Source organism: Caretta caretta, chromosome 2 (genome assembly GCF_965140235.1).
Source record: "Caretta caretta isolate rCarCar2 chromosome 2, rCarCar1.hap1, whole genome shotgun sequence".
NCBI lineage: Eukaryota > Metazoa > Chordata > Testudines > Cheloniidae > Caretta > Caretta caretta.
Window position 1 is genome coordinate 10,375,014 of NC_134207.1, and position 17,800 is coordinate 10,392,813.

At 43.1% G+C, this 17,800-nt stretch overlaps 1 protein-coding gene across 2 annotated transcripts in view; it reads left to right on the forward strand.

The window, feature by feature from the left end:
• Positions 1-17,800, forward strand: part of AGO2 (argonaute RISC catalytic component 2) — a 111,506-nt gene that overhangs the window by 34,547 nt on the left and 59,159 nt on the right. For both annotated transcript variants that reach the window (XM_048841749.2, XM_075124916.1), the window contains exons 3-4: positions 1,958-2,078; positions 12,202-12,383. In XM_048841749.2, the coding sequence (XP_048697706.1) occupies positions 1,958-2,078; positions 12,202-12,383 (303 nt within the window). The remainder of the gene's footprint in view (positions 1-1,957; positions 2,079-12,201; positions 12,384-17,800) is intronic.

Below are 17,800 nucleotides of genomic sequence, written 5' to 3' on the forward strand. Positions count from 1 at the left end.
AAATTTATGAAATGTCAAGGAAATCACCAATTAAGGCAATATTCATTCTTCACACTACTTAAACGCACTCAGACTTCTGTCTTAGGGTTTTGTACTGGCACATACCACTCTACTGTGTACCTCCCATGTTAACTAGATTTTCAAGATGAAGTGCCTCATGGATTTCAACTTAAATGTACTTATAGTCTCAGTGATGTCCTTCAAGAGATTTAAACCCAGATGTCTGGAATAAAATAATTCCAATAGACTACAAATTCCACTACAAACTCATTTGCATATCTGACATATAACCAGCTACAATACACATTCCAAATTCCTCTGCATCATACTCTAATGCACAACCTATAATTCCAATCACACTTTTTAATTTGTAGTCTTAATAGTTATATGTACTGGTAAATGCTGTTGTTACATGAAAAAGTACGAGCTCACCTACTCCTGAGGGCATTCTGTGCCAAAAAATTCTGTGCAAAATATTTTAAAATTCTGCAAATTTTATTTGTCAAATAAATGTGGAGGCTCCATCATGGTATTGGGGAGCACAGGCCACTGACTGCACAGAGGTGGGAGATCTCTGTGTAGCTTCCCCCAGGACGTGGACCCAGCGGTGATGCTGCACCCAACCCTGACACCGCACAAGGTCCGGCTTGCCCCAGAGCCATGCCCTTCTGTGCCAAGTGTAGCAGTGTGGGCAGGCAGGCTCAGCAAGGCAGGATCCAAATGTGGAGAGGCTTAGTGTGGGGGGATCCAGGTGTAGATTGAGAAGGTTATGTGTGGGGCAGTCTGGGTGCGGGTGGCCCAGTGAGGGATCCAGGTGTGTGGGGGGGGGGGGGGGATCTGGATGCATAGGGGCTTGTTGGGGTGGGGGGGTTCTGGGTGCAGTGGTAATGGGACTCTGCAGGGGGGTCCAGGTGAAGGTGGTTGGAGCCCAGCAGGGGGCGTGGGGTGTCTGGGTGTTGCAGGGAGGCTCATCGGGAGGGTCTGGGTATGAGGGGATCCGGATGCTTGGGGGTTGGGCGGATGGGAGAGCAGCTCCCTGTACAGTGATCCCTCCCCCTGCAGCTGAGGAGCGATTGGGTGCAGGGAAGGAGGGGGAAGAGTTTTGCAGAGCTTCCTATAGCTGGGGGAGAAATCTAGGGGTGGGTCTAACACAGCCCCAGATGCTGTGCAGGGGAAGAGGAAGTCCCGTCCTCCCCAGCCCAGCAGGGACTAGCAGCTAAGCCCGGCACAGGCTAGGAGCCACCAGCTGGGTCTTCCCCAGTCCTGCCCTCTGCCCCACAGTGATTTACCTCTCTGCCGGCTGCCCTGGGCACCCAAAATATACTGCTGAGGAGGGTTGCATGACTGCTTTTGTGACTTCCCTTTGCTTTCCCATCAGAAAGTTTATTTTTTCTGTGGGGAAGCAAAGAAATCTACAGGGGGACATAAATTCTCCGCATGCCCAGTGGTGCAGAATTCTACCAGGAGTAGAGGTCAGAGTCAAGATTGTTATTTGAGTGTGATGCAGAGGAATTTGGTGTATACATTGTGCACAGACCCAAATCATTCCCTCGCCTTAATTCTTCCTTTCCCAATGCTGTCCTGCTGCCTAGCCCATCAGTTGTGTTCTGCAGATGAGAGCCATGGAGAAGAGCAGCTTATATTACGTACGTGTTCTGTCTCGTAGAATAAACAGTAGGTAAAACACTGGGGCTATAAACTTTCCAATGAGAAATCAGGATCAAATTTAGTAGTCCCAAGAAACAAACAGTTTATGCAAAGAAAATTTCATAGAACAAAATCAACTTCCGTTGTCTCTTCAGATGAATAAAATGAATATGATCTTTCATGCTGAGTTGTTGATAACCCTTCATGTAACAGCCATTGTTTTTTGTTTCCTCTTGATTGCATAAACATATTGGGGTTTTTTTGGTACTCTGTTCAAATTGTGATAACTTAATTTTCTTTATATTTTCAGAGAAATAGTTGAGCATATGGTCCAGCACTTTAAAACACAGATCTTTGGGGATCGTAAACCAGTATTTGATGGAAGAAAAAACCTTTATACAGCTATGCCACTTCCTATTGGGAGGGATAAAGTAAGTTTTAAAAATAAATTTCTAGCCAGAGGTTTTAATATAATGGCTTCTCACATTGTGACTTCAAGCCTTTTAGGTACCAGGTGATTTTATACTTAGAGTAAATCCCTAGACAAAGACCAGTCTTATTAGGGCATTCTGACACAAATTCCAGATAAAATAACTCACACCGTGTCTGTGGTCTGAGTTCATATTATAATACTTGTCCATTTAGAATGCAAGCTCTTTAGGATAGGGACAAGTTTATTATTAATGACTTGCATTATAGTAGTGCTCAGAGGCTCAAACTAATATTAGGGCTTCATTGTGCTAGATACTGTACAAATTCTCAGTGAGAGACCCTTAAGAGGTTTCTTACAGTTTAAATAGACAAGATAGACAAAGGGTGAGAAGGGAAACAGAGATTTGGAGAGATGAAATGAGTTGCTCAAGGTCACACAGCAGATCAGTGGCAGAGTTAGGAATAGACCTTGGGGCTTCCTAAGCACCAGTCCAGTGTTCCATATGCTAAACCACGCTGTCTCCAACTGTCTCTTACAATGTGTTTGTACAGTACCTAACTCAACCAGACCTCTAGTCATTACGATTATACAAATGTCTACTATTTTATGATATCAAATAGGTGTGCTACAGAAAAAATTGTATTATGCCCCACCTTATCGAACAATTATTACTTAAGCACAAACTAATATCTAAGAAAACTATGAATTGAGGATTTAAGATTCTTAGCGACCAAAAGACTCTTTATCAAATTCTTCGCTTAAAATTTATATCTGTTTACTTCTAAGAAGATTTCTTCTTCTGTGTTGCTACAGAATTTAACTCAAGCAAGAATCTCTAATCTAAAGTATTCTCAGCAAATGTACTTCTAACTTCTAAAGCTGTCTTCATGAGTTTGGCAAGTCCTATTGAAGCCCATACTGCAAAAGTTAATTGGCAACAGCGGTATTGCCCAGCTTGTGTATTTTCTAGTGTCCATTCTATGACAAATAGAAATATTTTAAACTATGCATTTAACCAGAAAAACAAATAGAAAATACCATATATATGTCTGGTGGATAAGCTAATGCTGGTGTTGAATCTCTGAGTTCCTTACTTTTTGTTTTACTGTAACCTCAGTATTGAATTAACCTAGATGTGTTGCATTTAGCTTAGTGTTTGTGTGTGTGTGTGTTTGTGTTTTTTTTTTAAGAGAAATTGCTTGTGCTTAATGGTAGCATTTAAATGGTCCTAATTACATTTTATATCTTGAGTAAGCTCTTCAGGGCAGGGACTGTCATCAAACATGTTTGTGAAAGGGCGCCCTACTCTTGATGCTTTAAATTCAAAAGTCTGTCTGTATTAAATGATATGTGGAGGGAATTAAGTGTGGCAACAACTTCTCAGCAGGAAACATTTATCTGTCATCTAGATTTGCCATTCCTATGGGTTTCCTTCTGTTCAACTGTATGGAGTTGAGGTCAGACCTGGCATTCTGGGTAGAGATGATATTCCTCTCAAAATGGGGAAAGCCTCAATTGCAGCTGGCAGGGGAAGACACAACAGGCAGATCCTCAGAATTCTTGCTCTATCTTTCCCCAGAGCACACATGTGCAAAAACTGACCTCAAATTCCTGCACTCAAAAACTTTGGTTTTAGTTAAAAAATTAAAAATGCCTCAAAAGTTGTGAGAATGAAAATGGGGGGTATAGAGGAAATAGTTTTGGAACTGTAATTCCAGTGTTTTGCTTCAAAGTGAATACTGTAATTATAATTTGGAAGAAGTATTCAGGTGTGTGGGGTGTACCTGGCCCTTTGTGGTCCTCTATTGGAGGCCCATCAATCCTACTATATCCTCCTCTTCCCCCCAGGAAGGAGCAGCAAAGGTGGGTCCTCCAGGCCTACCTAGAAAGGCTGCACGGAAGCATAAAATCAGAGCCCAATATGCTGAGATAAAAGGAGCTGCAGGGCCTGAGGTGATCAGTTCCTGGCTGGGACAAGAAGGGTGAGGAAGGGTGTGCTGCTCTGGCCACAGGAGCTTGACTGGCTGCCTTTACTAGACCTAAAAGAGAGAGGACCTGAAATTTCTACCTCCCTTAGGATTAAAGGGACTAGATGGGAAGAGGCCCAAAGAAGGCAGCAGCAACTCATTGATGGGCTTAAAGGAAGCAATACTGTACATGGCTGCTGTTTATAAGGTCCCTGGGTTGGGAACTGTAATAGTGGGTGGGCCTGGGTTCCTCCACCAGTCACTGGGGAAGTGACCTAAGCCCTGAAAAGGGGACAAAGCTTGTTTAGAAGCCTGAGTGAAGGGTGGGATTTAAAGAGCCCAGAGATGGGGCTGAAGACTCTGGTGAGGACCAACAGTTTGTTGAACTCTTGGCTACACCGGAATGGGTTCATTCATTTTGATTCTGTGAGTTGGCTGGAGGGAAAAGACACTGAAGAGCTGAGGAGCTCCTGGGGATCCCCCGCAGCTCCCCAGCCACCACAGGCGGGTGTCCCTCCCAGCCACAGGGCAGGAGCCACAGCTCCCAGCCACAGTAGGGCAGGGTGCTCAACCCTCCTCCCTCCCCGTTTTGTCGTGGACATTTTTAATAATTGCCTGTGATGTGTCCATGACTTTTACTAAAAATGTCTATGAGAAAATCGTAGCTTTAGCTATCAGTTGCTGAGGTTAAACTAACTCCAGCTGTTCGATTTACAGAAATAACTCCCTCTGTGTTATCTAACAAAACTTTTAAATAAGTTAGCTGTTGGGTAGAACCCTGGTATAACGGGGGACACTCACCTCTTGTAAGTGCCTCTTAGAGGCTGGGTGTGATACTACAGGACAGCGGTGGCAGCTGAGGAGCTGCTGGGGATCTCCTGCCACCCATGGGGACTGGAGAGCTCTGGGGATCCCTGCCACTTTCGGCGGCAGGAGTACCCCGCAGCTCCCGGCCACCAGGGGAGATGGGGGTACCCTGAAGCTCCCAGCCACTGTGGACTGAAGTCCATGGAGGTCTGCGGAAGTCACGGGTTCCGTGACTTCTGCGACCTCTGTGACCAAATCCTAGCCTTACTGATAGTTTACAAAGGGCTAATGGCAGAATGTTTTAATCTCATGCAGCGTGTGTGTTCTGAGCATAGTTTTTATGTATATATAATTGGGTCACAATTAGACAAAAACCTTAAATTAACTTTCCTCTTCTTCCCAATAAAAACAAAGGTGTGGACCAAGACAGAGTTTAGGGACTTTTTTCCTTAATGTTTCTTCTAACATATGTAAAATTTTGTCTGTAAAATAAAATTGCACGGAGGTTAATAAATTGATTTAATTACCCTGGAAGAAACATCTAATATAAACAAACATACACCAGTTTAAATCATGCTTAAACAGATTTAGTCTGAAGTAAATTATCACATGAAGCTAATTTGATCCAAGTTCAGTTGAAACCTGTTGGTATATATATAAAGTGTTTTTTGCTTCAGGATAATTAGATATTGTGTGTGTGTGTGTGTGTGTGTGTGTGTGTGAAAGGTTAAGGACTGGAGGCTTTTACTGTAGTATGGCAAGACATGTATGACAGAGAGAGGTTTGTTACAATTTTCTAGTTTTAGCTTCTCATAGGGCATTTTCCACCAACCATGTCAATGCAATGAACGCCCCCTTACCGCTCATCCTAGGTTATGTTTTACATCTTAAAGGATTGGGATTATCCACCCGCTCCCTTCATGTACACTTAGCCACCATCATGGCCTTTCACCCTGGTATGGACAGCCACTCTGTTTTCACCCACCCATTCATGAAAAGATTCCTGAAAGGCCTCCAAAATCTTTACCCTCACATACGGGATCCCACTCCAGCTTGGGACCCCCAGCTTGGGACCCCAGCCTGGTACTTTGCTCCCTTACTAGACTGCCATTTGAACCAATGGCAATGTGCTCTGGTATTCATTTATCCATGAAAACAGCATTTCTTGTCATTATTACCTCTGCTCGATGGGTAAGAGAAATTGGCGTGCTCATGGCATAACTCTTGTACACAATTTTTAATAAAGATAAGGTTACCTTATGTCCATACCAAAATAAATACCATCTTCCTTCCATCTAAATCAATCAATCCACCTTCCCTGCTTCTTTCAAAACCAAACAGCAACCAGCAGGAGGTGGCATTGCATTTTATCAGGGCAGAACTAAACCTTTCAGACAGTCACCACTCTTATTCCTGTCAACGGTGGAAAGATTGAAAGGCACGGCTGTTTGTAAACAATGTCTTTCCAAGTGGATGTTGCAGAGTATACACCTCTCCCACCACCTACACAATAGACAGCCTCCTCTTGGAACTCAAGCACATTCCACTTGGTCTCTTGCCACGTCGATTGCCTTTCTCAACGTTTTCAAAGCAGCCACATGGGCATCTGCAGACACTTTTAGCCATCTCTGCGTGATTAGTCATGACATAGCATCAGATGCCCTACTAAGACACACTGTTCTATCATCTGTATTAATTAAGCCACAGCCCTTCAATTAGGGGCTGCTTTATAGTCACCTACAGTGAAGCACCCATAGACACCTCACTAGAAGAATAAGAAGAAGAAGAAGAGGTTACTCACCCTGTGCAGTAACTGAGGTTCTTTGAGATGTGTGTCCCTATGGGTGCACTACCTGCCCTCATCTTCTCTGCTTTGGAGCTGAAAGATAAGCTCTCCAGCAGAGAAGGAACTGTGTGGGCGGTTGAACCACACACCGATATATATAGATGCCGTTCATGGCGCAAGACGGAGAGGTGCGTACGTGCTGTCCAATAGGCTCTGCTACCAAAGATCTCCAATCCCAGGGACGGGGCACTACTGCACCCACAGTGGAAGACCCACAGGGACACATCTCGAAGAGCCTCAGTTACTGCACAGGGTTAGTAACCTTCTCTTCTGTTAATGCCACAAATGCCAAGTTACTTAACCTTTCTCTGCCTCACTTTTTTCATCTCTAAAAATTAGAATAACAATACCGACTACAATGGGGCACCATGAGGCTTATTTCATTAATGTCTAACGCCTGGCCTACTCTTAAAATTTAAGTCAGCATAGGTATGGCACTCGGGTCTGAACGGTGCACACCCATGAGCACCATAGGTATGCTGACCTAGCCCCTGATGTAAATGTAGGTAGCCAGATAGAAGAATGCTTCTGTTGCCCTCGCTACCGTTGCTCAGGGAGGTGGTGTTTGTATAGTGATGGAAAAACCGCTTTTCGTTGCTGCAGACTGTGTCTCCGCTAAGGGATTATGCCAGCACAGCTATGGTGCTGTAGCTATGCTGCTATAGTCCCCACAGTGTTGACATGGCCTGCTGTTGTGATTTTCAAAGGAACTTAAGGGAGTTAGGCACTCAAAGCTCAATGGAAGTAGAGCACCTATCTCCCTAAGGCTTGTTTGAAAATCGAACCTGAAGCATTTTAGGTTCTTGAATGAAAGGACCTATATATGGTCAAATTATTCTTATTACTCCATTCTTATTTAATATGTATTTTGTAAATGGAGAAACCAAGCCACAGAGAAAGCAACTTCCCTGGAATCTTACACTGAGTCATTGGTAGAGCTGGGATCAGAAGTCAGGAGTTCCTGTCTCCAGCTACTGTTCTCTAACACTTGATATACTGCCTTTCATTATTACTCCAAAGGGAATTCTGCACCAAAAAATTTAAAATTCTATGCAAAAAAAAAAAAAAATTATGCACACAATATTTTAAAATTCTGAAAATTTTATTTGTCAATAAATAAATTTGGCTCCACAATAGCAGTGGGGAGTACAGGCCACTGACTGCATTGAGGTGGGAGATCACCCTGAAGTCCCCTCCTCCCCCTGTACAGGGACTCGGCAGTGAGGCTGCACCTGACCCTGACACAGTGCAAAGGCTGGGCCTGCCCCAGAAACACCCCGGGGCTCTGCACCAGGTATGAGTGGGCAGGCTCAGCCCAGCAGGATCCCAGTGTGGAGGGGCTTGGTGTGGGGTGAGAGGTTTCTGTGTTGCGCAATCTGGATGTGGGCTGCTCGGTGGGGGATCTGGATGCACAGAGGCTCATTGGGTGGTTCCAGGTGCGGGGGCAATAGGACTCTGCAGAGGATCCAGGTGAAGGTGGGTGAGGGAGGAGGCTCGGGGGGGGGGCTGGGTGCTGGGGAAGTGGGGCTTTATGGGGTGGGGGTGCAGATGCAGCTGGTTGGGGATTACTGGGGTGGGGGTCTGGATGTGGAAGGCTCATTGGAGGGGCCCAGGTGTAGGGGGGTAGAGTCTGTGAGGTTGACAGTTGGATGGGCCAGCTTACCGGGGGGAGCCCCAGCTGCTGCCAAGTGGACGCTACATGCCGGGCTCCTGCTTCTTCCTGTGATTCCCCTCTTCCCTTTTCTTCTCCAACCCTTCCCCTCACTCCCACATTCCCATCCCCCACCCTATTCCACTCCCCCTTCCCTCATTTCCCCCACCCTCTCCTTACCCAGCCCCACCGTGGGCACTCACTGTTGCACAGAATAGAAAAACAGGAAGGCTCCCAGCACACAGAGGGGGAGCAAGGCTGGCACTAGGATCCAGGAGGCAGCATTTGGCTGCAGACACAGCTTCCTTCAGCTGGGCCCCTCCAATGAGCCTTCCACATCCAGACCCCCACCCCAGTAATCCCCAACCAGCTGCAGCTGCATCTTCAGCTGAGCGCTTGCAGAATGAGGGAGGGCAGTGCCATGTAATCCCGTGTCCGCCCCGATGCCTCACCTCTGTTTGGAGGAGGGCAGTCCCCCCCAAAAAACTGCACCCATGGTTGCCCCCACCTTTCCCCCTCCCCTCTGTGCAGCTTCCCTGCTGTTTTTTTTTTTTTTTCCCCCAGGGAAACAGGAATTCTGTGGGGGGCGTTTTCTGTGGGTGTGAGGTCACGCAGAATGCCCCCAGGAGTACATTATAGAGGTTAATATGCTGGACTGGGTTTCAGAATAACAAAGTCCAATTCTCCCATTGGCTTCCTGTATAACCTTCGGCAACTCACATAATATTCCTGTGTTCCTCAGTTCACTATCTGTATAGTGGGCGTAATTGCACTTAGACTCTGGTGATGGATCAGTAGAGAGACGGTGCTGGCCAAGACTAAACTTTTTTCTTTGGGCCAATTAATCCCTGGTACAATTCCAGTGAAGTCAGTAGAGTTATACCAGGGATGAATTTGGCCCTCCGTAGTTCTTATTCCTGCTAGTATAACATATGGAAAAAGTCTCACTGAAATCTCTTACTTCATCATATTCTGCTTATTCTGTCAAACTAGAATGTGTAAATGAGATCTTTAAAAATGTTTATCATTTTGGATAATGCGTGTTGGTTATTACCAAATTAAAATTGTGATTTGCAGCTCTTACTTTAAAAGTTTATAAGAGCTTCTTACAGCCATGGATTATGGGCTACCCTTTGGACCAAGTGCATTTTTATAAAGAACTCTGTAAAACATAAAACTTTTTGTAACCTCTGATTCAGACAAGACCATCTGTGAAGAAAATAACCTGAGAATGTTGGATTTAAAACCCTACATATTTTAGGGATGACTGTGCTTTGATCTTTTTCAAATGGGTCTGGATTCAGTAGTAAAAACTTTGATCCAAATCTGGTTTAAATCAGCAACTCATTGCACCTGTGCTTACTTACATTAGGTATGAGTTTGGCCCTTTAACTTCTATTCATCCATCACATCCTCTCTTACAAGGCTTACCTTTATAGTAGTCTTTTAAAATAGGTGTTTCTGTACATGTTAGGATTTTGGGGTTCATGTTTTTTAATAACATACAGAATGAATCAAATACGTGACCTAAAGAAATAAAGGCTGTAAGGTAGCTACCTAAATTAGGCTGTATCACGGAATGGGTTAAGCAAAAGTTCACTTTGTGGTTATTGGAATACAAACACTTGAATCACGTGTCTTTTTATTTCCATCAGGGATGCAAAGTTACTGCCAGACAAGTAGTCAAGTTTGTAAAAAGATAAAGAACCAATCACAAATGAGGGGCTTTGTAAATTGAAAACTGATAAAAAGAAATGGACATAACTTATCTGACCATGGATTATTTTTATACTATTCTTTTAACAGAAGATTTGTTATGTTTATCATTTTCATTGTTTCTGGTATCCGTTAAGTCAAGGTTACAGTAAAAGGGTGAAAAAAGTGTGGAAATGTACAGTTAGGGTCAGTTACACAACACTAGGGGTATGCTACACTGCAAATTAAACACCCATAGCTGCCCAGTGTCAGATGACTTGAGCTTGCGGGACTTAAGCTTGCTGTTTAAGTGTGGTGTAGATGTTCGGGCTTGGACTGAAGCCCATGTTCTGGGATCCTTACCACTTGTGGGCTCCAAAAGCCTGGGGTCTAGCCCAAGTCCAAACATCTACACTGCAATTAAACAACCCTGTAGCTGAGTCCTGTGAGTTCGAGTCAGCTGATGTGGGCCAGCTGCAGGTGTTTAATTTGCAGTGTAGACATACTCTAACTCTCTTCCCCTTTAAGCCTTTGTACTTTGCATGTAAGGAGGAGACATTCTGATGGAAGTTTAAAGTGGAAAAAAAAAAAACTCATAAACTCTCAGCCTATGGCTGTTGGAAACTTAAATTTTTATGTGCATATTTTATCAGTAGAGAATTCCCAGTCTGGGTTTGATTCAAACTGGTGACCTAGAGATGAAAGGCTCCATTTCCTATTGTCCTCTTCTGAGTAATACAATTCACTCCACAAGACACATTATCTAATGTATAATGTTATTCTGGGAGGAGTGCAGAGGCAGTAGATAGTATAGTTTCAAATTGCCTGTTGTACATTCGCAACTGATAATGGCTAGGGAGCTGTCCAGTAAGAATTACTGACATTTCTGCTTTATTTTTACTTACAATTTTTTGACTGAAACAAGCTAATCGTCATAGCTAATATAAAAAGAAAAAGAGGTCTTGTGGCACCTTAGAGACTAACAAATTTATTTATGCAACCATCTGGTTCTATCACTGTTAACCTTATCTTCTCTTTGCCATTCCTTCCAGTTGTCTGTTACATCCACTGGATGCCTTTTGTTTATGTTGAAATTGTAAGCTCCTTAAGGCAGGGTCCATCTTCTAATGTTATTTGTTTAGCATCCCACCACAGTGGGAACTTAATTGGGACTTCTGGGAGCTACTAAAATGGAAACAAAAGCATATTTTCAAGAAGCCCTAATTATAGTTATAAAGGTTAAGAACCTCTCTCTCATCAAATGTCTTTGCAATGTATAATAAAGAATAGAAAAATAAAGAACAATCCTGACTCTTAAATTTAGTTAGGAAAAAATTGTGTAGGGGTGTGACAAAACATCCTCACATTCCTTTTTTAAACTTGACATGGGAGTGGCAGGCTCTAAACAGGTTTCAGAGTAGCAGCCGTGTTAGTCTGTATTTGCAAAAAGAAAAGGAGGACTTGTGGCACCTTAGCGACTAACACATTTATTTGGGCATAAGCTTTTGTGAGCTACAGCTCACTTCATGAGTCCAAAGTTAATCATAATATGTGAAAGAAATATCCTTTCCCTCTCTTTGTACATATTAATTTCCCTAGCACTCAAGTTGGCTTTATCCTTTACTAATTTACAAATCTTATTAAGAATAATGTTCTGGAAGACTGTTTCTGAATTCTTTTTCACATCATTTACAATGGATTAGCAGTAACAATATAAACAGTACGTTGGAAGGGAAAGTCTGAACGGAGAGTCATGAATCCTAAGCAGACGATGACCACAGACCAGGCTCAATTCTGCTTATACAATAGCTGACTCCTGCATGTATTACATCAATATGTGTCTTTATATCTGCAATCAGACCATCATATTCCCAGTGGGACTGTCCACTTAATATAAGAGCACTGCCAACCTACAGTATTGCCTTAAAGGGGTGGGAGGTGGAAAGCACATTCATGGAAATAATAATTGTAGTAAGAAGATCTAAACTAATAGATGGTGTTTCTCCACACTTCCCCCTTACATCTTTTTCTTTTTGTGCTCTCTTCAAAGTGTTAGATTGCTACGCAAAGCAACTCTATGCCCCTTCCATCTCCCCTGCTTTTTTGTGTCTTTAAATGGAAAGAATCATCTTGTTTTGTTTTCCAATTGTTGCAGGTGGAGTTGGAGGTCACGCTTCCAGGAGAAGGGAAGGACAGAATATTTAAGGTGGCTATAAAATGGATGTCCTGTGTGAGTCTGCAGGCTTTACATGATGCTCTTTCTGGTCGGCTGCCAAGTGTTCCTTTTGAAACTATCCAGGCTCTGGATGTAGTGATGAGGCATTTGCCTTCCATGAGGTGAGGGAAACACCTTGAAGGTCTTTATAAAATTATTTGAATTGTTTAAATGGTCATTCTAATTTAATGTGTATTTTCATGACAGCAGCAACTCTGTTTCTGTTGCAGCAGGTCTCTTCATGTGCAGGGAGCTAACTGGGAAAGTAGCAGTACCGCTGCTTTTGGACTGGCCTGGTCAACTTCTAGTCCCCAGTACCTAAGACTACAAGCCTGCTTCCCCATATTCTGTACAGAGAATATTCCCTTCCCCCCCCCCCCTTTCCTTGCATTTTTATATGTTGCTTTGGCTTGTGCAAAATTTAAAACTTCCCTTCCAGCAAGCTTTGAACCCAGAGCATTTGCAGTCATAGCAGTGCTATAAAGTCTTTTACCACACCACTGTCTGAATGTTCTTGCCTTATCACAGGTCCTTGGCCTGGAGGGGGCAGGAAAGGGATTGTGGAATGAGGAGAGGTCCAGGTCTGCCAGCACAATGGCACTGCTGATTTTTTGGCAGTCTCCCTATATGTGTATTTCAGAGGAACAGCCGTGTTAGTCTGTATTCACAAAAAGAAAAGGAGTACTTGTGGCACCTTAGAGACTAACCAATTTATTTGAGCATGAGCTTTCGTGAGCTACAGCTCACTTCATCAGATGTATACTATGGAAACTGCAGCAGTTTCCACGGTATACATCTGATGAAGTGAGCTGTAGCTCACGAAAGCTCATGCTCAAATAAATTGGTTAGTCTCTAAGGTGCCACAAGTACTCCTTTTTCTTTTTCCTATATGTGTATGTTGCCAGGGGTTTTTTATTATTTATTTTATTTTGTGTTACCATAACACCTAGCAGCCCTAGTCATGGACCAGGGTCCCATTCTGCTAGGTGCTATACAAACAGAGAACAAAAAGATGGTCCCTTCCCTAAACAGCTTACAGCTAAGTATCAGATGAGCTAATGGATGCAGACTGAGGGAGTACAGTGAAATGATATGGGTCAGTGTGATAGGCAGTGGTACCAGTGCACCAGCAGCCCAACTGTTGTCAAGTATTTTTTTTTTATGGGTATCATGGCAAAGGAGAGTTTTAAGGAGGATAATGAGGTAGCTTTGTGGATATTTACGAGGTGCTCCGCCCCAGCTTGAAGAGCAGTATGAAAGGAAGCACAAAGGTGCTTGTTTGAAAATATAACAAGTGTGGGGTGGAAGCTGGCAGGGATGGGGTGGAGCCATTGGGGCAAGTGGCTGGATTAGAGGATGAGAAACTTATTTTTTCTTCTTCAAGTAGTGTCCCTGTGAGTACTGCACTGGAGGTAAGTCTGTGCCTTTGATTGGAGATTTTTGGTAGTGGTGCCTATTCAGCTTGCGCATGTACCTCGCATATCCTCATGCCCCGTGCCAAGGCTATACGGGACTGTATGGGTGAACCACCCTCAGTTACCTTCTAGCATTTATTGTTGTTGAAACGGTTGTTCCCTTTTAAAAAAAATCATAAAATACAATTTTTTTTTCATAGATCTAGTTAGTTAATAGTTTCCCCTTTTAGGAGTTACTTTTCAATATTTTACTTGGTAATGCCAGGCTCCCTGGGATTCAAGAGGTGCCTCTCCTACCATGAGACTATTCTGATCAGTGATCGACATTCCCAGTGCATCCACTGTTTGGGTGTTACTCGTATCCGCTGTAAGTGCAAGGTCTGCACTTCCTTCAAGGGTAGCTCTCAGTGGGTGGGAAATAGGGATATCAAGTTCAAACTAATGATTATGACCAGCTTTCGATACCGCCTGTACATAGACCTCCCAGTACCACTAGTGCCCTATCAAAATCAACATTTCTGTCACCAAAAACCATTAGAGATATAGATGGTACTGCGGCACCGAGTACATCTATGCTACCAAAGTCCTCATTGACCCCTGCTAAGCAGAAGGAGATAAGGAGTACACCTTCAAATCTTGGTCACCAATGCACGAGAAGGGTATAGAGATCTCGGATCCTAAGGGGAGTTCCATATGGGCTCTAAGTGATGCTGGTACCACAGAGGTGTAGAGGAGTTTGTCATCTAAGACAGGCTTGGTACCAAGTTTGGATACTCCTTCCCAGAATGGCAGAAAGAAAAGGAGTACTTGTGGCACCTTAGAGATTAACCAATTTATTTGAGCATAGGCTTTCGTGAGCTACAGCTCACTTCATCGGATGCATACTGTGGAAAGTGTAGATCTTTTTATACACACAAAGCATGAAAAAATACCTCCTCCCCCCCCCCCCCCCCACACACACTCTCTCCTGCTGGTAATAGCTTATCTAAAGTGACCACTCTCCTTACAATGTGTATGATAATCAAGGTGGGCCATTTCCAGCACAAATCCAGGGTTTAACAAGAACGTCTTGGGGGGAGGGGTAGGAAAAAACAAGGGGAAATAGGCTACCTTGCATAATAACTTAGCCACTCCCAGTCTCTATTCAAGCCTAAGTTAATTGTATCCAATTTGCAAATGAATTCCAATTCAACAGTCTCTCGCTGGAGTCTGGATTTGAAGTGTGGAATGTTGGTGTAGAGGGCTTCTACATCCATAGTGGCCAGGATGGTGGTCACTTTAGATAAGCTATTACCAGCAGGAGAGTGGGTTTGTGTGTTTGGGGGGGGGGGGGGAGAAAACCTGAATTTGTGCTAGAAATGGCCCAACTTGATTATCATACACATTATAAGGAGAGTGATCACTTTAGATAAGCTATTACCAGCAGGAGAGTGGGGTGGGGGGAGGTATTTTTTTCATGCTTTGTGTGAATAAAAAGATCTACACTTTCCACAGTATGCATCCGATGAAGTGAGCTGTAGCTCACGAAAGCTTATGCTCAAATAAATTGGTTAGTCTCTAAGGTGCCACAAGTACTCCGTTTCTTTTTGCGAATACAGACTAACACGGCTGTTACTCTGAAACCTGTCAGAATGTCAGAAATGCTGTTGAGAAGAGTTCTAAGCCTGCTGCGGAACAACACTTGATACCGGTAACATGCAAACACCAAAACTGCTCAGCTACCTACAGTACTGATGAAATCTGAGCCGACTTACTTTCATGCCAAGCGCTTGGTACTAACTGCATTGGGACCAAAGCCGTCTTCCACAGGTTCTCACTTGCTCCCATTTTTGATACCATTGGTACCACAAGAATTAAGGTACCCCAAGGAGAGTATTTTAGATAAAAATTTTGGACTAGCCTATAGCAACACTTTCTGGTGAATACTGTAAAAGTCGGGGTTTGCCATTAAAGCCCCAAATTCTCCAACCCTTTGGGCAGAAATTATGGCTACCAGAAAGGCTGTCTCATTTATAAATCCAATAAAGAACACCTAGCTAGAGTCTCAAAAGGATGTTTCAAAGGGTTGGAGAATTGGGGACTTTAATGGCAAACCCCCCACTTTTACAGTATTCACCAGAGAGAAAGTGTTGCTATAGGCTCGTCCAAAATTTTTATCTAAAATGCTCTCAGAATTTCATATTAATCAAACCATTAATCTCCTGGTTTTTTTCCTGAGAACCACAATGGGCTAGTCAAGAAGCCATATTCCATAGATGTCAGGAGGGTATTAGCCTTTTACCTAGATAGAAAGAAACAAACCATTTAGAAAATCTCCCAGACCATTGGTATCTCTTGCAGACGGAAAGAAGTGTTCAGTAAATTTGAAACAGAGTTTATCTAAGTGGATCTCCAGTTGTATTAAGATCTGATGTTCAGTCCCCTTTGAGTGATCGCACATTCCACACAAGCACTATATACTTCTATAGCATTACTTAAGGATATGCCGGTTGCAGATGTCTGTAGAGTGGCACCTTGGTCCTCTGTTCATACTTCGTGTAATCATTAAGCCTTGGTGCTGTTTGCTCTGTAACCACATAAAAATGTTTGCTCTAAAATGTAGACCCTCCCCCAGTCAGGAGGGAAGCATTGCCAAGTGTGAAATACTAGTTTACCCCAAGAGATGTCGTCTCCTTGCCAATAAAAGGCCGATAGACACCAGACAAGCCATTGTGGAATATCAGTGGACAGACAATTTGTTGTTTGCTCCCTCCATACCCAAGTAGAGGAGATGTGCAGAAAGATTTGTCCCATCAGCTTGAGCTCTGGCGGAAGGGAATAAAAATCCCCATCAAGAAGAAATTGTTATCCCTGTGCTGTGTGGACTTCAAGGAGGGGGCAAGACTTCTAAGCATAAGTGAGGGATCCCCAGCTGTGTAGCTTGGGTTAGCTCTAAAGGACCTATGGAACTTGCACATTACAACAGCTATTACTTTTTGAAACCTAAGACGATAACTCATTTGTTTGTATGTTTACCTGCTTTAATCTTGTAAATAACTCCTCATTTCTTTTCTTAGTCAATAAATCTTTAGATCATTTATTATAGGATTGGCTTCAAGCGTTGTTTTTGGTGAGAGATCTCAGATACAACTGACCTGGAGTAAATGACTGGTTCTTTGGGATAACCTGAATATTGTTGTGATTTTTTTGGTCTAAGGGACCATCTGTCACAAAGGCAGGTTTGCTTGGATGGCAAGATAGATCAGAGGACCTAGGGGACTGTCCAGGACTCCATGTTAAGGTAGTTAAAGTGCTTTAGGAGTTTACACTTGATACTTTATTTGTGAATTCTACACTTAGATTTCACGATCAGTTTGGGGTTTGTGGTGGTGTTTGTAATAGTCTGCCCTGAGGCTGGTACTCATGTTCATGTTCCACTTCAGACAGCATGACAAGTGAAATGAACGGCTCTTTTGGTGAGTGGAGAATTGAAGAAGAGGTGAAGGCAACGAAACTAGAGCTAAGGGGTTGGATGGGTCATCAGCCTGGAAAATGAAGTCACTGAGGATGAGTGTGGGATAGTGTGAAGACAGGAAGAGAGAGAGTTAAGAGACTAAATCAGAGAGGATGACTACTTATGGATGATTGTCAGCAAACAGTTTATTTTAGTTGTCTTCATGGGCCTTTTTCAAATTTTAATCTAATTTACTTAAATGTTTTTATCACCTAGGATTTATTTAAATAACCTGTTTCTTTGTGTTGACATTTGCTAATGAATAAAATGGCAGCTCTAAGGCCAGATTCTGATCTCAGTTACACTGGTGTAAATTCAGACTAAGCTATTTGATTTTCAAAAAGGAAATTGCAAACAGAGATCAGGAATGAGCTACTATCTTTAATTTATGTGACCGAAGGAATTCTTTAGGTGCTCAAATAAACAGATACTTAAATTACAAAAGCAGCAGAATAGCAGTTTTTCCTGACCTGAGCCCTTCAGTATAGGCCTGCAGGAGGGAACCGGAAGGACCTAAATAACCCTGTCAGTGAAAATATGGAAATTGGAATCTTGTACCCAAATTCTATGTGACTTTTTTTTTAAAACGCCAAAGACTAATTTTTCTGAGCAATGACATTTACTTGATTTA